The sequence below is a fragment of the Sinohyriopsis cumingii genome, chromosome 5, assembly GCF_028554795.1.
Source record: "Sinohyriopsis cumingii isolate HCF-2022 chromosome 5, ASM2855479v2, whole genome shotgun sequence".
Classification (NCBI taxonomy): domain Eukaryota; kingdom Metazoa; phylum Mollusca; class Bivalvia; order Unionida; family Unionidae; genus Sinohyriopsis; species Sinohyriopsis cumingii.
In genome coordinates, this window is record NC_142965.1 from 109,957,031 (window position 1) to 109,980,646 (window position 23,616).

Below are 23,616 nucleotides of genomic sequence, written 5' to 3' on the forward strand. Positions count from 1 at the left end.
GCCATTGTAAATATCAGCACAGCTAAAATGATTATTTGATCATCACATTTTCCCACTCAACAGGTGGTTGAAGTAGGATTAGCAAGCCATTGAATTTGCCACCCACCTATTTCATGCTCCCAAAAGACTCCAGTATACATGATTTTCTGCATCCAGGATAAAATAAATGATTAAGCATTTTCGAGACCACTATGTGGTTCGGCAAGGAGATGCATGATATACATGTTGGATTTTGCATTGTGACCTCATGAAATCCGTCTGGAGTTTGGAATATGCAATAAAAAGTGTTGAGATTTGTAATGGTGATCCATCGCTTATTTTAGTCATTATTATTATTAGTAGTAGTAGTAGTAGTAAAAGTAAATGTATTATTTAATTATTTTTGTAGAGTTTTCCCAAGCAGGCCCTCTCTAGAGCCATAGCCCCAGCCCCTGTGGGTCAGTCAGCAGGGAGTATAGCGGCCTCGATGGCTCATTCTCTTGGTGGTTCTACAGCAGCTATCCCTGGTCCGGTTCTCAAGAAAGGTAAATGCTGTGGCACATAATTAACAGTGATTGTACAATCAATTTGTCATTTTGTAAAAATATTTGTATTTGTACAATCAATTTGTCATTTTGTAAAAATATTTGTATTTGTACAATCAATTTGTCATTTTGTAAAAATATTTGTATTTGTACAATCAATTTGTCATTTTGTAAAAATATTTGTATCCTGTGATATCTAATGCAGAGACCATCATTTGATCCCCAAAGCAGGGAGATGTAACACTTCTTCATGCAAAACAAAAAGTGTGAGACCATCAAGGAGTCTTGACAAGTTTTGATCATGATCACAAAGCTATGAAATTTGGTTGAAAATTATCATAATCATAATGGTATAGTGATGTTGGTTGTTGATACTTGTGTGTTGAAAAATTATTTTTCTTTTGTATTTTTTGTTTTAAAGAGCTGTTACTCTTAATTTTGAGCTCTGCTGATCATAAGTCAGAATAGCTTATTGGATGACTTTTTATTTACTGTCCATTATCCGTTCATATATTAGCACTAATTTGTTATTGCTAATCCCAAACTACTTTGAAGGTTGCTATGAAACTTTAAACAAACATTTTTCCCATGGTCTATTTGGAAAATGAATATTGGGTTTGACATACATCCTTTATTCAGTCATCTTGAAAACCTTATGTTGTCTTGTTGGGCATAAATTAAAATGGTGCAGATCCAATGTCAGTATGACTGCCATGGCAATCATCTTGAACACCTTGTAACCACTACTCCAGAAAGGAAAGTCAGAATCAAAACAGAGTTTTCACCAGAAGACTTCTTATATTTTGTTGGTCCTGATTCAAAATGGTGCCGTTCAGATGTCCGTTATTGCAGACAGTGGTCATCTTGAAAATCTTGTTACTACTGTTCCTCCTGAATGGATGGTTATGGATGAAAATGGTACTGATCTGAATTGGTGAAAATGGTACTGATCTAACTGGATGGTCATGGATGAAAATGGTACCGATCTGAATGGATGGTCATGGATGAAAATGGTACCGATCTGACATCCAATGTGGCCACCATGTCACCCATCTTGTCAAATTTTCTTAGAGCTATTCTTTCTGAATGGAAAGTAATATCAGCAAGATTTATTTATGATATTAGTTGATGCAGATCTGACCTCCAAAATGCCCCTCATTGTGGCTGTTTTGAAAAAAGTTTGTTGCTACTCTTCCTTGATGAATTGTCGTATTGACATTTTTTTACCAAAGACTTTTTATGATGTTTAGTTGTGTACCAAATGAAAATGGTACTGATTTACATCTAATATGGCAGCCATATTGAAATCTTGTTATTGCTACTCCTCCTGAATGGATGATATTTATGTGTTATTTTTAACAAATAGTTGGTTTCAAATGACAATGGTGTCCATCTTACATCTGATGTGGCTCCACAGCGGCTAATATGAAAATCTTGTTATTGATCAAAAATATCAGCACTTGGTAGTTAAAAAGAAGAAATTGTTGTAGCTTCTTTTATTACAATTTATTTTTAGCCAGTTGAATATAAGTCCTGTCAGAGAGATCATTTTATTTATGAAAAGTTAAGACAGTACAAATTCGTACTGATGTTGTGTAATTCTGTGTTTCTTTCTCATTGAAAACCTAATACATATTCTTGAACCAGGTTTAGTGTAACTGGAAATGACAGTTAGTCTGTCTATTTATTTTTAGTTCTACAGGTAATAAAGCAGAAAAGCTATGATATGTTTTTACCTCTGTTGTCTGTCACTACACCTTCAAAACTACATGTAGGATTGACATGAAATGTTACAGACATACCATGTTCTAGTGAGTACATCAGCTTGAAAAGTTTAAAAAAAATTATTATTGCTAGTCCTTTTGAATTGATGGTCATGTCAACATTGCATTTTTGCTATAAAAAAAACTTTTTATGATGTTTAGTTGGTCCTAAATACAAATGGTGCAAATTTAACCTCCAATATGGCCACCATGGCAGCCATATTGAAAATATTTTTATTGCTACTCCTTATGAGCAGAAAGCCATATTGACATGGGCTTTTCACCAGACATTTTATGATGTTTTGTTGGTTCTGAGTGAACATGGTACCTATCTGATGTTTAATATGGCTGCCACAATTGCCGTCTTGAAAATCTGTTATTGCTACTCCTTCTGAATGGATGATCATATTCACACTATACTCAACACTATTATCGCTTCTCTTAAATGGAATTCATTTCATGGTTATGTCACTGCACCAGTGGCCTAGTGGCTAGAGCGTCCACCTTGGATGTGGGAGGTTGTGGGTTCGATCCCCGTCTGAGTCATACCAAAGACTTACAAAAATGTTACTAACAGCTGCCTCGCTTGGTGCTATGCATTAAGAGGTTAGTGTTAGGACTGGTCGGCCTGGTGTCAGGGTAGGACTTGATGTGTCATGTCTGCGGCATGATGCTCCAGTGCTGGACATCACTATAAACTGCCACACTGCAGACATCATAGCGATATGATTGAAAAATTGTTAAAGCTATGTTAAAAATCCAAATCACACACACTCTCTTGGTTATATCATTATTGTGTTTTCGCCTGATACCCAGTTGGTTCTGAATGAATTTAGTGCCAGTTATTTATCCAGTATTACTGCCTTGATGGCTGTCTTGAAAATCTTGTTGTTACTACTTCCCCTTGAATGAATCATCAAACTAGCATGGGATTTTCACTATAAGACATCTTGTGGTGTCTACTTGGTCCTAAATGAAAATGGTACCATTCCGACATTCAGTGTGTTCACCACAGTGGCTGGTATAGCTAAAGAATATTAGATGGTTTCAGCAGTTACAAAGAAGAAATAATCCATCTTGAATTCCTGGAAAATCCTTTCAACAAGTATATCATCATTCCCTTTCAAGGACTCTTTATTACCCTTTTACACATGGCAGTATTAACAGTTGATCCTTTATATCCCACTTAAATGTAGTTTGTTTGGACTACTGAACTCAGTTTGTCCAAGTGTCACACTTTTGTTTACCTAATATTCCAGAACCCTTCGAAAAGTATTCATGAAACTTTGCATACGTTTGTATTATGACTACATATTGTGTTCTGTAAAAACAATTGAGTCGTCTGATGAGCATTTTGAGGGTTAAGCACTTTTTATTTTATAATTATTAGTGTCCATCCATCTGTCCATCACACTCTTCTCAAATAATATCTCTTGAGCCATTTGAAAATTGCTGTGCTTTTGTATCATAACAAAATGTTGTTTCCCGTTTAAGTTTAGCTTTTGTTTGCATAGTATTTTTTAAAATAGTTTTATTTGAAATTGTATCCATCCGTCTGCCATACTATTCTCTGGTTATGGTCGTAACCATTTGAGGTATCTTGGTGATTTATTTAAACTTGGTATGCATTTTGTACGTGTTAGCCATACCTTTAGACCTGGCAGTGTGTACATTCCAAAATCAAATTCTTTATGATGGATCTAGTTTACTTTTATATAGAAAAAATAAGCTATATGTATTGATTCTTTATGTTAACGTGTTTCATATTTAATGTGGCCTTTGAAAATTGAATGCAAAAATAGTAATTGTTGTGTGCTTTTAACAGATTTGGAGAAATATTGATTTCATTTAGTCCACAGTGGAATGTAGCCTTACCTAGGAGCATGGATTTACAGAGATTGAAATGCTTATATCCCAGTTTAAGACCCTGACTAGATCATTACTGTATATAATCAGTTATGTCAAGTCTAGCTGCAAACTGTGCAGCCCATATCTGCCATTGCATAATGAACTGGCTGACCTTGGTCTATTTAGCTTGCTATGAGCATTCCCTGATCTGCTAGTGCATTATGTGACAGCAGATTTGGGTCTGTGCTGTTTGCAGTTGGACTCAACTTATTAGACAGTATATATGAGTTTGGCTGGACAGTTTTGTTCCAGTTACTGGTATATCCACAATGTAAAGGAAACACTGCCTTTTTTAACTATATGATGACCTAGTGCACACTCACATGCTCTGACACCACGATAGATAGAATCATTGGGTGAGGTGAATATCACTTTCCTGCTAATTCAGATAGTGAAAAGTAGGTGACGTGAATATCAATTTCCTGCTCATTCAGATACCCTAGAAGTATAGGGTGACATGAATATCAATTTCCTGCTCATTCAGATACCCATGACGTATAGGGTGACATGAATATCAATTACCTACTCATTCAGATACCCTAGAAGTATAGGGTGACATGAATATCAATTTCCTGCTCATTCAGATACCCTAGGAGTATAGGGTGACATGAATATCACTTTCCTGCTCATTCAGATACCCTAGAAGTATAGGGTGACATGAATATCACTTTCCAATTAATTGAGATTGAAGTTTTCCACTAAATAAAGTTACCCATGGGACATTTTATGATTTATGTGGGGTGGTTGTTTTCAGATGTGCTGTTTTGTGTTTTGCCAAAATATGTCATGCATAAGTTTTGGTAATTAAATGAAAATCATGTCTTTTAATGAAGGTTTCATAAATGTATCAGAAACTAAAATATTACAGAGATATTTAAAAATTTTGCTTGTACATATTATCAATAATATATAAGAAGAAAAATAGTCTTCAGAGGTTTTAAAAAGTTGTTAAATTCTATTCTAATGTTATTTCAAGGTTATTTAAATCTGTCTGCAAGTTTTAATTCACCATAAAGATGTACATAGCTAAGCTGTGTATTTTATTTATAGCTATGATTAGTAGTTCAACAGAAGCCAGCCATGCTCAGACAGCCCCTTTAACCTTGACAACTGTGACCTCTACAAGCTCACTACCGCTGAAGTCCCCAGCAGGAGCTGCTATGCAGAATGTTGTACAGATCAGTTCCGCATCAACGTCGCCAGCAATCAGCACACTGCAGGTCCCGATAATTCGAGGATCTGCAGTGCCATCCTTGTCATTACCAACTCATACGCACCTCCCCTTAGGTAAGTCACTTGATTTTCAGGTTTATCATATAGTCATTACATCGCACACACACACACACCGGCCCATAGGTAAGTCCATTGATTTTCAGTTGTAGATGTATCTTATATTGTCATTACCACCCCATACACACCTCCCCATAGGTAAGTCCATTAGTTTCAGGTGTGGGCGTATCCTGTGCCAAAAGCCCAGAATTTACCAGATTGGATGAGTTGGGCTACCAGTTTGTTTTGAGTTCAAGTAGTCCTTTGGACTTCAAATGATATGATGACATGATCTGTAATTTTACACAATGTACCTGTTCTTAACATGAATTATCACGGCATCTCAGGCATGTTTTTCTGAAGAAGTTTTTCGTCTATGGCAAATGACATAAATTCCCCTAGTCTCATGACATTTGGAGGAATGAAAGACAGGAATGTTTCCTACATATCCAAGTTGTATTCTAGAATGCATGATTTTGGAAATTGTTCTTACGTTCGAAGAATTGAGCAGAACAATCCAGCAAATGAACAAACCTTACACAAGATTTGTTTGAAGCCCTGTCTTTATTTCTTCATTAAATTTATCCTATATTCCGAAATTCTACCTTCCTTTTTAAGTTCCTGAATAGATCCTGTATGTCTGTAAATATTCAGCAAAAATATTATAATGCATTGCATAAATATGAACTAATAGCTGAATTTTCAAAATTCCCCTCAAATGTTTTCAAGAAATGTCCTCAACAAAAGGGGCCAAAGGTTAAAGTAAAACTTTATAATGCATCCACATTTACAAGATATCTAGCCTACAGAGTGTAGTGGGGCCCCGAGTGGCCGAGTGGTCTAAAGCGCTTTCTGTTACGGATCACTGCCATCTCACCTCTGTTTCTGTGGGTTTGAGTCTAGGCTTCGGCTAATGTGGGTATGTGAGAAAGCTTGCCAGTAGCTTCTCGTGGGTCGGTGGTTTTTCCCAGGGTTTTCCTGGATTCTTCCTCCACCATTAATACTGGCCGCCATGCATAGCCTACCGTGTGCTGAAAAATGGCATTAAACCCAACAACAACAGCAACAGAGTTTAGTGAAATCCTCCAAGCAGTGTTTGAGGAGAAGCTATGACAATCAAATATCCTTTTTTGATGCTTTGTCAAGAAATGTCTTTGTGAATGGGCCAGAGTAAAGATGTCAATCATATTGTGCATCTATACCAACCATATATTTGCCCAACAGAGTTTCCTTAAAATCTTCCAAGTGGTGTGGGAAGAGAAGTAAAGCTTTATTACAGACGGAGAGACTGGTGGATTGATATATTAGTTTTCCAGTTCATATTCTAATCAGCTAATAGATGTCTAATCTTAAGATATAAATGTGAATGTTTACTGATATATATGTGTATATATATATATATATATATATATATTACCCACAATTAACATATATGCATTTGATTCATTATTCTGATATATATATATGTCTTCATTATATATAAAATTATTGTTAGATGAAATGAATGTACTATTTTAACAAAAACTCGGAATGATGAATAAAATGCATATATGTTAATTGTGGGTAATTTTTTTCTTCTAAAGCTCTGTCTGATTTTGACCTTGAAAACTGATCATCCTAAATAAACCTGTTATGAGAGACAACCTGTCTTGAGAGACCATCTTTTGCTGGCAAAATATTTGTTGGTTTGTCAGGACAGGTTTTACTGTGCAAAACAGTAACTACTAATGACATGAAAAAGGAAAAATCAGAATGCTTAAACTTGAATTAAACAAAACTCACATTGGTCGACATAATTCTCAAAACTGAATGATGAATATTGTTTAAGAAATATTTTTCGAAAAATTGCTAAAAGGAGACCAAATGTTTTGTTGCTCCCTCTCTCATTTCCACTGTTTTACTGAGGGCTGTTCCATTTAAACATACATGGCACCCAGGAAGGCATTTTTAAAAAATATATTCCAGGGTACATAGATTTCACAGAGTTCATATTAAAATGATAAGAAAATTCTAAATTGCATCTATGGGTTAATCCCCACTTTTTAAGTGACTTCCCTGGGTCCCATGTATGCTTTAATGGAACAGCTCTGGTGTTCAAGACTTTATTTATGAATTTAACTTTAGAGTTTTTTTTTATGAATTTAACTTTAGAGTCCAGCACCTGCAGTGAATTTTAGTATTTTGTTTTGTGACTATGGAGTCAGTTGGATGTCACAAAAAATGGAAGCTAATTTTTCTTATCTATGATCATGCTTCTTTTTCTCCCTTTCCCAACAGGAGCCATAGCTGCCTCTGCATTGTCAGTCAAGCACAGCCAGACAATGATCAGCTTACCACGGCCCACCACACCTGCTGCCATTCCGATGCCAGTGTCAGGTGCTCATGGTGTCAGTCAGTCCACTCTACATCCACAGATTAGGGGTTCGCTGCTGCCCCAGACCATTAAAACAGCAGCCCCTCCCACAAACAGGTCAACCTCACCTGCTGTCAGTGCAGGAGAAAGGCAGAGGTAAGGAATTTATAACATTCAAAGGCATGGCCTTCGGGCCTTTATGTAATATCTTGTCAAATACCAGTGCTTCAGAAAAGGGGCATATTGACATAGATTATGCCTAATAAAAATCAAACTATGCCAGAAACTAACTGATCAAATGCTAAGATTCACAGTCACTGGCACTGTCACGTGCTCAGAGACTCAGATTTCATTTATGAAGTGGCGACAGCCAAGCATAACTGCAGAGCTCCTCATTTTTGCAACCCTGATTGCTCTCTGATTTTTAATCTCTCTCTCTCTCTCTCTCTCTCTCTCTCTCAAAAGGAAGATATAATCTTAAACCTTGTAAAGTAGATCTTGAAAATGAGTTGTAGTCCTCAAAGTGGAAGGGTCAAAATTAAGAAGTATGAGACTCTCTTGATGAACATAGTTATCTGGACCACTGAATAGAATGTTTACTCATTTTCATTGGGTAACAATTTTCATGGATTTCATAGTTGTTAAAAACCATGCATTTTAACAGCAGTAATACATTACATGCTGTTGTAATATTGCTGAGCCTTACATGCTGTTATATTACTTTACATTACATGCTGTTATTATTTTGCTGTACATTACATGCTGTTATTATTTTGCTATATCATTCCCTGGAGCTAGTCTTCACCAATTAGTAATTGGAAGTCTTGTACAGAAACACAATGATCCCAATCCAATTTCTTAGCTGTTTTTGTTCATTTGGGATATCGTCTTTCGTATCCTTGGACTTTGTGTACATATCTGCCATAACATGGCACAGTATGCAGAAAACACTTTTATACTCCCAAACACCCTGACAGTGTTATCTTTTGGAAAACACAATTTTCAGTAATTGTCAAAAAGACAAAAAAAGTTAGTATAAGCCCATATCATGTAGCATATAGTCCTGATTAGAACTGATGTAAAACTATTCTATGGGCAGTTTGAATTGTGGCAGTTAAAAGGCACAGTGGTCAAGTATAAACCACCATTTCACTTATTACTTAGTTGGCTGACAATAATGTGATGTGTTCAGTAGTTTGAAGACTGCAGCGGATAAGCCTGTTGTGCTAATTTGCATAGATAAAGTTCTTGAAGTGGAACAACCACAGATATGCTAGATGCATGTTGAAGAAAGAAATTGCTTTGGATGAGAATGTTAAAGTCACTGTATTAAAAGGTTATTGACAAATTTGTGGACAGCAGCAACATTTCTTTGAAGTCAGATTTTACTCCATATATTAATTGCAAGGCATGATTATTTCATTTGTCAGAATTTTGTTCAGGTGTGATTGATTTTTGAAGGCAATTCAGGAAGCAATTAGCTATCAAGAAAACAAGGAAAGCCCAGCAAAAATAAAATTCAGAATGTCCGGTTGATTGAGTTTTACCATCTTTGAAGCACACCAGCAAAGTGGTGGTGTTGGGGCATTTAAAAATGTTTGCACATATTGCAAACAACTTACCAACATACATAACTTCTGTGTGTATTATGTCAGTTGAAATAGGAGCACCACCTGTATGTAACATATTTGACGTGATGAATGAAACATTCAGATCTGTTCTTTTTTATTATTATTCGTTATCTTTTTAAAATGTTAACTGTTAATTGACCTATGCTTTTCAGATTGCTTATGCCTTGATATAGATTTCTTGAAAGACAATAAGATGCATCCACTTTTGTTTGCACAGTTGATTTGTGTTGATAAGTTGTAAACACCCATACTGAGTAATGGCTTTTATTGCTGTGTATTACTTGTAAAGCCCCCATTAAACTTGAAAATATTATCCCCTTCCCCCATTATGGAACAAATGTGATGTATATTCATTTTTTATATAAAGACAAACACATCTCTTGATCAGAATGCATCAAATACAGGTTGGACAATGCTAACATTATTGATGCTCAGAACTAATTGGTTCTAAGAAAGATTTGCTCAGAGAGCCCAGCAGAGAAGTTTGAACACCACTCCCATCCAGTCTCTTGTGAGTGTAGTGATGAACACTAATGACACTTGCATTACCTTCATGCCCCATATTGAACTGTTTGGAGAAGCAAAGACTGCATTTGATTAAGCCTATATTTTGTCATCAAATTTTAAAGACAAAAACTTGGTGTATGTTTTTATTTCATGTTAGTGGGGTTTGACTCTGTGAGTGTTTCCATATATGTGTTTGTGTATGGTGATGATTTTTGACAATACAAAGTCTGCTATTTTTATTTGCAAGTGTATTAAATGCACTGAACAATACAGACAAGTTTCAGATTTGAATTTCCAATCATTTTCTTTAGGTTTAATGAAAAGTTAGCTTATTCTCAATTGGACGCAATGGCTTTATTTTGGTCACTTGTGCTGATCCTGCTTAAGATCTCAAAACATTTTTGAGTCTCAGAAACCCCCTGCATTGGGAATAAAGCAGATATGTGTGTAGATTCTTTTTGTGTTATATTTTATATTTTTTCCATGGTCCTTGCATAATGTTTTGTTTATCTGTGACCCTTTTCATTTCATTTGAGGGTATTCATTATGCCATGAACAGTAATCCATCTTTGAATAATATAGGACCCCCCCCCATAAGCACCAGAGGTTTATCTATTAAGTATTGACAAAACAAAATCCTTTTTTGCAAAACCACAAAATACCTTTTTTTAGTTGCAAAGGCACAAATATTTAAACCAATGAAAATAAATGAGTATTATGTATACATCTAGTTAAAGACCATGACCTCTCCAGAAAGTTATGTGATTGCTTTGAATACCATATGAACTTAATAAAATTGTCATTGAATATTTATAAAATATGTTTCACCACATTTGCAAATGAACAATGTTTTTCCATTTGCTGTTTTCTCAGTTTTAAGAGGACTCTAGTTTGATTTGTATATATTTAAATGAATTAAAATTAATTCTGAACTGTTTGCATTTCTCAGCAAATTATTTCTAGAACAGCTATACCAAGAGAAGCTATTTTGCTTTATGTGGTGTATTGGGGAAAATGCGCTTTTTGTTAAAAAGTTTCACACAAATAGAATTAAAATCCACCCAAGGTAATGCCACAAGAGGTCTAATATTGTAAATTTAAATCAGGGTATAATGTTCAGTGGACAGCAGCACATAATCGAAAGATTGAAAGTATAAGATGGGTGGCAGAAACTATTAAAGCATGAAAACGAACATTGGGTTATGTAAAGTGGAACTTAGATTAAGTTTGAATGTACTATGCCTTGGACCAATGCTGTCACATCTGAAGCAGCTGAATGTGAGATAAAATGTTTTGACATTTCATGAATTACCCATCTTTTACAGACCCAGTATTTCGCTACACAATGTTGCTACCACTGCACCAAACCCCAGTATACAGATAACGCTCCAGGCTCAGCGGTCAGGCCTGGATGGTCCAGCCAAATTGACCAGCTCATATACATCACCTAAAGTTCACCTCAATCAGCAGGGCCTGAATATACAGGCTCAGGGTAAAACTACAATCAGTCAGTCACCCTCTATACAGAATCTTCATCATCCTTTGATTGCTGCCGCCACAAAACCAACCAAAGGTAAGCTGTACGTTATATAATCAAATTACTTGTAAGTTAAACTCAGACAAGTCATGTAGGCATTCAACACCGACTATTTTAGTAATGGGTGTCATTTTTATAGAATTTGATTCTACATACCTTCAAATGGCAATTATTCACTTCATTTGCATCCTTATATATATCCATATTTCTTTGGAAGGTCATTTTTTACGTGTCCCCAGAAGTATGTATGGGTAAATCAGTGTCACAATATGATGACTTTTTGGATGAGATCAACTTAACAGTTTGATCAGGCCCAATCTAGATTGAATGTTGCATACTGTGATGTAGCAATGAGAGCTATGCATGTTGACAAACAAATTCATACTACCCTATATTGGGACAATTACTCCCAAGGTGCTCTTTTCTTTACCCAGTTTGGAACATGGCCTCCGTTGTAAAAGTCCATGGCGATAAATAATATTTGTCTGGAAGTTTCTTGATGACAGTTAAGGTGAAGAGCATTCAACAGTCAGGACTGAAGATACTTAGGTTAAAGAAAATTTGTATAACCTTTATGACTTTTACTGTAGTATGTTCTAGTAATATATCAGTATTTTGCTCCAGCTTTCCTAGAAAAGGGACGATAATGGCTACAATGGGTCACATTTATGCATCATTTTGCACTTTTATGTGGCCTTGCCTGTTAACTAATTATTTACTTGTTTGTTGGGGGCCCCGAGTGGCTGAGTGGTCTAAAGCGCTCTCCATTATGGATCACTGCCGTCTCACCTCTGTCTGCGTGTTTTCGAGTCTAGGATTCGACCAATGTGGGTATGTGAAAAAGCTTGCCAGGAGCTTCTCGTGGGTCGGTGGTTCTTCCCGGTGTTTTCCTGAGTTCTTCCTCCACCATTAATACTGGCTGCCATACATAGCCTATCGTGTGCTGAAAAATGGCGTTAAACCCCACAACAGCTTATTTGTTGCTTATTATATTATATCACCACAGTTATCAATATTTAAATGAACTTTAAAATGCTACAGTAAATCCACATTAGTACTACAGAGTTACAACTCTTATATGGCCCCCCTCCATGATTCACTATCAGCAGTTCCTATTTTTATCGACAAGTTTTCTATTGCCATTTTCAAGGTGTCAGTTGTGCAAGATTAATCAACTGTTTACTTAGTTTTTAGATTACACCTTATACATCAGTTATCATACATGTAGCAAATTCATCAACTTTAAGGTGGGGGTGCAATTTTCTTTTGTGCTAAGATGTATTATTTTCTTTTATCTCAAGATATCTGTTTTTCTCCCAATAATTTAATGGATATGTTATTTTGCTATAAATAAGAGCTAGATATTTTTCCAATTTTTGACAGGTTAAATTTTTCGTTAAAATAGTGTCAGGTCCCTGTCCCAGAACATTAATTTCTTGGTTCCTAATGTAATTGCAGTATACCATGGTACCTATTGCAGTATGTTCATAAATACCATGGTACAGAATATTTATGTGGTACTCAGCTCTATAAAACAAGGTACCAAGCAAAGACCAAACTTCACATGACAATACATGTATCATTACCTTTTGTAAACTATTCATTTCATCTACTTGACTTTAAAAGTTTTGTCTGCGTGATTTAATTGCAGTACAATTAGCATCATAGGAATAATTCATCACAAACCTTTAACACAGCATCATGTAATCAGAAAATTTGGGAAGAAAAAGTAAAAGTAATTGGACATGTTCACTTGAAATAAGTCTATTTTTCAATAAATAATGTTACCTTTAAATGAAGATATGAAATGCTTTGAATTTACATGTAGCTTTTTTTACTAAACAAATATTCATTTACTTCTCACAAATATAGTTCCCCTCTGGAAAGGCCACCCCTCTTACACATTAAAATTTACTTTATACATTAAAGTCAGATCACCGCTATCTTCCATGAAGATCTGACAACACCAGCTTAGATGTCATGTCCTGGTGACCTATTATATTACCATAATCACAAATTTTATCAGTCAAGCAGATGTAAATTGTTATATCTTTGCACCTGGGAGACTGGGCAGTGTGGCTGAAGAACATCAGTGTGTGCCAAATGATTTTATTCACTTTGAGATTTTTGACACTGCGTTTCCATTGACTAAGGTCACCAGAATATGACTCCTAAGCGGACACTGTCAGATTTTTGCATAGGACATTGGATCTGATTTTAATCAGATTGTAAAGCCACCTTTCCTTTGCAGAAAGAAGTAGCTGTATAAGATGGAGGCCACTGTTGTAGTTCTTTTAATATTTTTCAATTATTTTCACAGTGGTCAGGTTCTTATTTAACATAAGAATTTCTACAAACAGGTACATTAAAACTGAGGTAACAGTGCCTGCACATACATCAGTTCTGTCATGGGTGTTTTCTTTTAAAACACAGTTGTGAACAATATAAAATCAAATTTTTGATTTTGGTCAGTTTGAAGTTGACCTACTTATTCTGGATATAAACAGTGATTGGTCAATTGTTCATTAGTTTTACACTTGATTGTCCAAACTATAACTACTGATACTGGTATCAGATGTTGTAGAATGCTCCCATGGCCATTGTTATTAATTTCAATTCAGTCATTTCCTACTTCCATTTGTATTAGACCATCATTTATTATCGTCATATATGACATAAGTATTCAGCATGAAGATGTGAGACATTCTTTGATTCTTTATCCTTTTCTTGTTTGACTGCTTTATTAAAGTATCATACTTGCCTTTTAGTGGAGTCAAGCTGCAAACAATGAAGATCGTGATCTGTCACAGCATAATGTACCTGCAAATCAGAGTCTGTGCAGTTTGTTCTACTGATTACTCTTAACAAACTGCACAGACTGAGATCTGCTGGCACATTTTGCAACAGCAGTTCTGGGTCTGTACAGCAACACAATTAAGCTATTGAGTACAGAGGTAAATGGAATAGAATATCTTGCCCAAGGACAACCAGAACACTTGACCAGGGCGTATCTGATAGTAGGTTTTTGACCCACACTCTTTTGGTCATGAATCCAGCATGCTTCCCACTCAGTCACCATCACTCTTGTACCTGTTAGTGACCTCTTTCGACATGCATGAGGACACATCAAACCTATTAAGCAGCACTATTTTAGTCTATCTGTGGTACCTTTGCCTTTTGCTGGGACTTATATAAATGTGCAAACTTCAATTCTTTCAGGATCAACTATGCCAACAGTTACTGTTTCCTTAGCAACTACAGCTGTTACCATACCAATCATCAGCACAGGAACAACTATAGCCCCCTCCATACCGATAGCCAAAGTCCCTCCACAAAGACAGCAGCAGCAACAACAGCAGTCCCATGTTGTAACCTCCACATCCCAGGCCACTCAGGAACAGCTTAGACCAGATCCAGGCAGTTTTCCCCAGCCCCAACCAGCCCATTCCCATAACCAACCACAGACACATGGAGCAGGTCTCAGCCAATCCCATTCTGTGGTTCACTGCCAATCGTCAGCCAGCATCTTTATTCCACAGCCCCAGAGAGTTGGCCCCAGCTCCACACTGTCCATGTCTCTAGCCAGTAGCGTGGGGCATTCTGATTCCAGAGACAGGTGAGGAGATACCTTTTTTTGTATTCATTTTTTAGATCTTGCTCTGTAAGGTTTTCACTCATTACAAAGATATTATTACATAACTGCTAAATGATTATTCATTGGTCAAGAAAGAAAGTTAATCATACATGTAGATATTGATGTCTGCTTTGCATAATTAAATCATGAGCATGTTTACATAAACCGTGACAATTCACACTGGTCAGTATGTTAATTAATTCAGCATAGCTTGAATCGGTTGGAATAGGTAATTTTTTTACGAACATTGATTAAATCAGACACATTTTTCTTCACTTACCACTATCCCATTTTGATATTCAACATACTGAGGATGTTTTTGGGAAAAGTTGTATGATTGTGGCACAGATTAAAACTCTGGATAAAAATTTAATAAATTGGTTATTTTGTTCCCTGATTTTAAACCAAGAGCATTACAAAAAAATTGTGGGATATTTTGTGAACACTGGATGAAGAGACACAATTTGCAGCATGAGTCTGAATCATCGTAATGTTAAACATGCATTTTGTGTATGTGTAAAAGATCTTAGTGGCTAAGACTACGCCAGGTACATTTATATTATGTTATTTGACTGTGTTCTCACAGTGATTAAATACTGATGTTTCAAGTATGCTTGGGACATCAAAACTTGAGCTGGTAGTATAGTTTAGTTTTGATTGAATGAACACATCATCATAAAAGACAGTGTGGTTATAGCAGAAGCTGAAAACTTTGGACTAGATGCTTAAATATGTTTTAATTATTTTAAAAACAAATACAAATTTTCTGTATGCATTTTTTTTCTTCTGTAATTGCATAAAATGTAAAATTAGGTTGCTTATAGAGAGCAGTGGTTGAGTATCGGACTTGTTTAGTAAACTCTTGATAAAATTGTTGCATTACTGACAATTCATTTGTGCTATCAGGGATGGTCCTGGCTTTTAAAAAGCTGTCCCCAAAAAAATCGCCAACCTCAATATTTTGTCGCCAATTTTCAAAAAGTGTCGCCAAAAAAAGCAGTGTACATTTTTCCAGGTGTTAATTTAGTCTATTAATGTAACAGGCAATGAAAATTACAAAAGATGGATTAGTTAATACTTTAATTACAACAAGCATTAACAAAATGTTACAAAGTGTTACATGAAGATCCGTCGCGATTTTAGGGCTGCCCACTTGTTGAATGCTGTTTCAAAGTCTAATTTTTCACATCTGTACATGCTGATTCTCATTAAATTCTCGAGAGATGAGATGCAGAGCTTATTTCTGATGTCAGTTTTTATGAGGTTCATCTTACTGAATCCACGTTCACAGTCCTCAGTGCTGGCAGGTGACACCAGTAGTCTCTCAGCAGCCCCCCCCCCCTTTTTATGGCTAGCTTCACAAAGCTTGTAGGGAATTGCTTCCTAAATCCCAAGAATGATCACTGAATGCTGCATAAATTTTCTCGACAAGAAAAATAGGATCTCCATTCCCACGAATGAAACTTACACGAGTCAACACCTGGCAATATTGGACCATATATATAAGCGTAAATTCACACCCAATTTAGGGATTCTTTCACTCCTGTATTTTGAGAAAGAAATAATTATTAATAATTATGCAAAACTGGTTTTTTTTTTTTTTTGTTGCTATTTCTTGTTGCGGAGTTTAAGTCTGCAGCCGTAACACGGGACTGATGGCAAAAGGAAAAGATCAATGAGTAAAATGCTGCACTGGCGACAGATGTAATTGTGATTTGAGATTTTTTCCATTTGCTTTGTATTTATACACAGTAGTCGGTACTTCAAAGGTTATCAGTTTTCTATGAAGGTTCAGCAAAACTATTGTATTGGTATATGTATAAAAAAAAACAGAAGGATTAGCCATACAATTAATTGTATCTGTTCTATTCGCGTCTTCAGAAGTCGGTCAGTTGTAGGTATAGTGCGGTAGCATGATTGACTGTATTGCAGCATACAGTACTCAGCCCAGATGTCAGCATAAGCAGATTATGATGTAACAATGCACTGTAAAGATAGGGTTGTCAATAAGAACAAAGGATCGTTTGTGTAACAGATTGATTCCAATGCATTGCTTAGTCAAGTTTGTGGCTTCCTTTCATTCTGGCTTTAAATTTATTCAGTCCAAATCCATGATTGTATGTACAAATTAAATAACCAAAAAGTATGTTGCTAAAAAAATCGCCAGGTGGGATATTTTTGTCGCCAATAAGGAAAAAAAATCGCAATTTGCGACATTGGCGAAGCCCAGGACGATCCCTGGCTATATATCATGGTGTTTTGCTCTGGACATACTTCACTCAGCAGGTGAGGACGTATGGTGGAATTTTTGCTATTAAAGACACCTTCTGGTGGTCTACCTTTCCGTTTTATGGATAACCTTATGTAGTTAAGTCTGTTTGCTAACCTGTTTCATCTCAATTACAGTTATGGTCTTTAGCACAGAAAGGCATGTTATTTCATGGACAACCTATGCCTGTAACATCTGAATAGTAGTTGGTGTAAATATCATTCAAATAGAAAGGTACACTGATAAATATTTTTCAACTATAAAGGTACACTTGTACAAGTAAATTGGTCATTATACTCAATGTATACATTTCAAATGCAGTTAATTTGGATCACATTTGCTAAAATCAATGCTAAGCATGATAATGCATGATTTAATATTCATAAACTCATTGCTAAGCATGATATGTGATTTAATATTCGTAAACCTGTTGCCAAGCATGATATTGCATGATTTAATATTCATGAATTGTCTCCCCTTTCAGAATGCCATTCAACATACCACCATACTTGCTATCACCAGACAATCCATATTACCAGCAGTTAGTGCACTATCAAGTGGCCGCCGCACATGCTCAGGCACAGGCACAGGCACAACAAGTTCGGCCTGGTTTCAGTAAGTCTGAACTTTTATATTGCTTTCCATTTCATGTTCCATGCAATAATTCTTGTCTCCACCATATACTGTTATCAGACTATGTGGATGGCCTGCATTTGGTTTAGGAAGGAGGTTATGTATATTTCAGGGTCTAAGGTCAAGGTCATTGGGGTTAATAGAAGAAAAGTGGTTTCTGTGCATAACCTTAATTCTATATCACAGACCATTGATAAGGAAGAAGTATCTTAATTTTGTAATCAAAAGATTCAAGGTCAAGGTCACTGATCAAAAGAAGAAAAAGTATTTTAGCAAAATTACATTGGTTCTAGATAATAAACATGGACAAAACATTGTTGATGGCTAGCACTTGGAGTAAGGAAGAAGCATTTTTTATTGGGATGGGTGGGGAGTGTCAGAAGTTAACAGCACTGTGGCTAAAAAAAATGTACAGGGTCCGTAGGGGACCTTGAAAATCTTGAAAAGCCTTGAGAAATGAATTGTTCCTTCAAGGCCTTGAAAATTCAAAATATTGTCTGGGTACCGTGAAGAGCCTTGATTTTCTTGAAACCAAAAGGAATTAATAAATAGTTTTCGTTTTACAGAATTAAATGAAAAGAAAAGAAAAAAATTAACAAAGAAACCAATCTCTTGCTAAGTTTGTGCCAGAACTTCTGATTGAATGAAGCCCGGATGTAGCAGTGGTTTAAATTTGAATCATTTGTTTTGACATGTCTGGCTGCTGATTCCAGCTTCATTAGCTAGATGAAGCAAAATATAAAGTGTGGATTATGAGCTCTTTCTAGGGGAGCTTTGCAAAATGCAAATTATGCCAGAAGGATATTGCTTTGCGTGCATTGAGAGTGTTGCACAGTCACATGCAGCTGAAAAAAAAACTCCAAGCTCTTGTAATGATGCTTAATACAGGCAAAACAAGAAGCTTTCAGCATGAAATATTTTTGACGAAAGAGTTATGTCTGAGAACACAGAGATTCAAGTTTTAAGATAGTCTTAATTATGAAATTAATTCAGTCCGGTTCTACTTTGGGATTGAGTGGAAATACGACAGACAAAAGTCCTACATGTAAGACTTCAATGCTGATATTTATGTTTTGGGCATCAGGGTTTTACTAACTAACGGTGCTGTGTAGCGTGTTTTGATGTTGACTAACATCGTAATGAAAGTAAAATTTTCAGGAATATCTCTCACAACTGGCACCCAAAATAATGACACTTTCTACAAAGTAAAGTCATAATGTTTTAGTCAGACTTTACTTACTCTGATGTCTTTTCTCTAATAAATTCAAATTCTCACAAAAGAAATGGACCTGTTTTCAAGTTTCGTTGGCCTACATTTCAGTTGGCTGGAAAGCGATGAAAGCCGGGAATGCTGAAATCGGGTTAAGTTGAAATATTATTCTTTAACGAAATGATTAAAAAATATATTATGCCTGTCGGAACTATAAGCAATGATTTTTTTTCATTAATAAAATATATCCCCCACATGAACCTACTTGAACATACTTTGGCATACCTTGACTACTGTCGCATTTGAACACATTTAAATGTATGTAATTGGAACATGCAAATGCATCCATTCTCTGTGTCAGATTTTGATTCCACCAGGATCAAAACAGCACAGTAAGTATATTAATTTCATATCAATTTGTGGAAGAGTGTTGATATGGGCTGGCAAGTGTGTGAGATATTCCTGAAACTTTGACTACTCGTTCCGATATCAACCAACACCAGAACACGCTATACAAGCCCATTATTTGGGTAGTAAGACATAGTACTAAAACAAAAATAACATGTGCTATGTTTTACATTGTAGGACTAGGACAGGCAGTAATTGCAATGAACACAATAAATCTACAAGTATAGAATACAGCTAAGCTTAGAGAAGTATTAACATATCTAATATGAAATAGTTTAAAATATTTTTAAATAAGCAATAATATAAAAATATTTCTTTACTTTTTTTTTGTTTATGGGGATGAGTGAAGAAAAAAGGAAGGGGATGAAAAAGACATTGAGACAATGACAGCTGCTGCTGATGACTATGAATTGAAAACAAAGATCCATAGGAAAATTTCCTTTATCATGACATCAAAATAATTTGAGATAAAGTGAAAAGGACAAAATTGCTGGAGCTCTTGAAAAACAGCTTGATGTCAAGCTACAAGAACTGAAAAATTCACTCTAAAATATTTTAGACTTTGTAAATAGTGTAGTGTAGACAGTGTAAGGGGCTTTCCATTTAGTATGTACGCATGGAGGGGGGAGGGGGTTAAATCAAATGCATACGCTTACGTATGGGGGGGTCTACTGATAATGTATGTATGCATAGGAAATGGTGGTGGTGGTTGAAACCTTGATAATAATTTGTCTATTACATGACCTGGTGGCGTTTGAATTTTAGTGGACACTAGACGAACTTTTTCAAGTTACGCACTTTATTTCTTTGACACAGCCAGACATTCAATTTCGGTGGACTATCTCTTTTATTAAACACGTTAATATTATTAATCCTTGATTGTTTCTGCCTGGATTAAATATAGTCTGTTCTATAGAATTCGGGGGTTGGGGTGCATCAAGCTTACATACACAGGTGGTGGGGTCTAAAAAAGTATCCAGACCTGCCAACTCTTATGATTTTGCTGTAAGTCTTACGAAAATTACCCTTAAAATACAGACTTCTGGCATACTAGCAAAAACTACAAAAAAAATGATTGTTGCTAAAAAGTCTGGATAATTGGTTCATCCGTTGTTTTATTTAGATGTGGGTTTCATCTTAGAATTAGTAAATTTAGGGAATCAGACTAACTTTTACAGCAGCACTCCAGACACTTTAAATTGCACCTATTTGTTCATGTAAAGCATGTGCATGATCAAACTGTTGGTTATAGAATTTTTATGAATGGTGCCCAGAAAGCGATACATGTTTAAGTTGCAACCCAAGTCTAACATGGACAAGATGACAGTTTACCTGGAAATCTGATGAAACTGTTGACCAAGTGTAGAATTTTCATTGCAGCATCAATACATGTTATCTGATTGCAACACATTTTATATATTGTAAAAGCTAATAAAATTATCTATAATGGGCATAATGGGTATGTTTTCTTTTTATATTTGATGCTATATTAATGGAATTGTTACTTTATAATCACCGAAAGTAACAGATTTCATGCTTCTTTGGAAATAAGCACTGATCTTGCCGCGGTTGAGTGACACCTCTCTTCATTGTGGGTTATTAAAACGTTTTGAATATTCATGAAATTTTCAGTCCAATCAGAGGAGATGTAAACAATTCAGTCAGTGGTTGTAGCATGTTTCTAAGTTATTCCTACACAAAGAAAATCCCTAAAACTTTCCGCAGATTTAACCAAAAGTTTGGCAATTTAAATAAATGCATCATGTATCATCAAAACGGCATATTCCATCTTTATTTTGCTACCAAATTTATACATCAAAAATGTTTATAAACCAACTGCAATGAGCATTAAATTTGTAAAACATTTGAATCTCCCCATGTCAACATTGTCCGCCAATTTGAATTTTCTAACAGCTGATAATGATGTTAACTTTTCCATAACTGATGTTCCAAAAACTAAACATATCATTAATTTTGTACAAATTGGTGTGCCAGAAGAACATGCTAAGATGATCTTTTTTAATAGTTTTTATCGTATTAACACTAGTTGTATGGTTTAGACATTATACAGTCACAAAATGAACACACAACGAGTAGGTTTTTGTTCATTATAAATAGGCTCAAGTTGTCGATGCTGTAAATATCTGAACTGACAAAAGGTCATCGGTTTTAAAATATGTTCAGCTATATATTCATTATGTTATTACATTTGTTTAAATTTTGTAATGGGACATTCTCTGATGAAATAATGATAAAAAATTGCATCGCTATCAGACAAATGCAAAGTTTTGGTATGACAATTTTTAAAAAATACTTTGATGAGTGTAGTAAAGGAACTACATGCATGCTTAAAGTGGGTTCTTAAATTCCCAACGCTATGATAACATTTGATAGGATCAATGTTTTCAAAATACAAAACAAAAAAATTCAAAGTCTGAAAGTGATACATTATTTTGCAGGTATATGATATTGAAACATTAGTTCTAAGTGAAAGATGGCAGCATTCCCTGGTCCATTCAGCAAGGAGCTAAATATAACATCACATAATTTAAAAGATAAAACCAACTTGAATCCTATTCATGAAATTAGCTCTTGCAACATTGTTTCAATGACAGTTATGAATAAACATTGCTTTTTTTTTTTCAAAGTTGTTTTACATACATATGAACTATTTCTAATGTGATATATTTGTATTAAGTTAAATGTCATAAAAGTTGTAACGTGTTTATATGCTTTTCATTTATAAACAAAAATATTGAAGTTGGACAACAGATTTAATGAGAGCAATGAATTCAGCAGGAACAATGCAATCAGAATATCAAATTTCATAATAATATCTCAACATAAAAGAAAGTTATAACATTTTATAAGGAAAGAATATTTTACTTCGGTTCCATGACTGCCATATAATCTGAAGACACAAATTCTAGAAATGTGTAAATATGTTGGAACTTAAAAGTTGCGTATCCTTTTTTCTAATAGAGATATTTTAAAACATTAAACTGTTTTGGAATGCTGTTAAACAGATCTATATGAAGAGATCAAGTGTTTGCAGTTATTTCAATATAAAAAAAAATGACTGGGGTGGCTAGTTTAAGACGAAAGGGAAAATAAGCTTCTAGAAAAGTGTTAATAATCGACACAGAAGAATAAAAGGTATTCAGATTCTTGTGAACAAAAGCTGGAAAGGAAACACATTTATTGGCCATCACGTGTGAATTTGAGTATGTCTCATGGCGGGAGATATGATTGCCGTCATCATGTGAAATTGAAAAGAATTGCCAAGAATTATGTCAAGTTGACAGATAGCAACAAGCCATTAAGCTGCATAGGGTTTGGAACTAGAGTTTGTGCAACTGTACTCTTTGTGCTTCCATTTTAAAAATATATTGCACTTTTCAAAATGCAGCTGGATGACAGAATTTTGTGAATGCAATGTACAATATGACAGATTTTTGTGAATACAATCTTCAGTATGACAGAATTATGTAAATGCATTGTACAGTATGACCGAAGTTAGTGAATGCAATGTATAATATGACAAAATTTTATGAATGAAGTTACTCTTGCAGTTAATCTTTTGCATTGAGTGCAAGGGTATATCAGGATTCTGTGAAACTTTTTGACTGGTGAAATTTTGGTTCATGTGTTGCTACCAATAACCTTGTAAAGATTTTGTCATTTCGCATTCATAACAAGCCTCTGATGTAAATGGACTCTCTTTTGAAATCAGCAAGATGAGCAGTTGAAAGTCCAGATATTGTTTGATGTGTGAACAACAGTTTTTCAGCCTAATTATACAAGCTGACTGACCAAAGAATCATTTTTCTGTTTCAGTGATATGTAAGCAGTCAGCCTTTGGTAAAACTAGTATCTTGTCATGACTGCATGTAAAATGAGTGATGTTTTCTTGTTTTTAGAGATTGGTGATAATTTAATTTATAGGATTGATTAAGAAGCATACAGTGAT

General features: G+C 35.2%; 1 protein-coding gene across 1 annotated transcript in view; it reads left to right on the plus strand.

Annotated features, from left to right (window-relative positions):
* LOC149799973 (uncharacterized) overlaps nucleotides 1-23,616 on the plus strand; it is an 81,075-nt gene that overhangs the window by 16,943 nt on the left and 40,516 nt on the right. Inside the window, exons 3-8 of the mRNA XM_089959499.1 lie at nucleotides 389-524; nucleotides 5,246-5,482; nucleotides 7,742-7,973; nucleotides 11,281-11,528; nucleotides 14,712-15,108; nucleotides 17,880-18,010. Of these exons, the coding sequence (XP_089815625.1) occupies nucleotides 389-524; nucleotides 5,246-5,482; nucleotides 7,742-7,973; nucleotides 11,281-11,528; nucleotides 14,712-15,108; nucleotides 17,880-18,010 (1,381 nt within the window). The remainder of the gene's footprint in view (nucleotides 1-388; nucleotides 525-5,245; nucleotides 5,483-7,741; nucleotides 7,974-11,280; nucleotides 11,529-14,711; nucleotides 15,109-17,879; nucleotides 18,011-23,616) is intronic.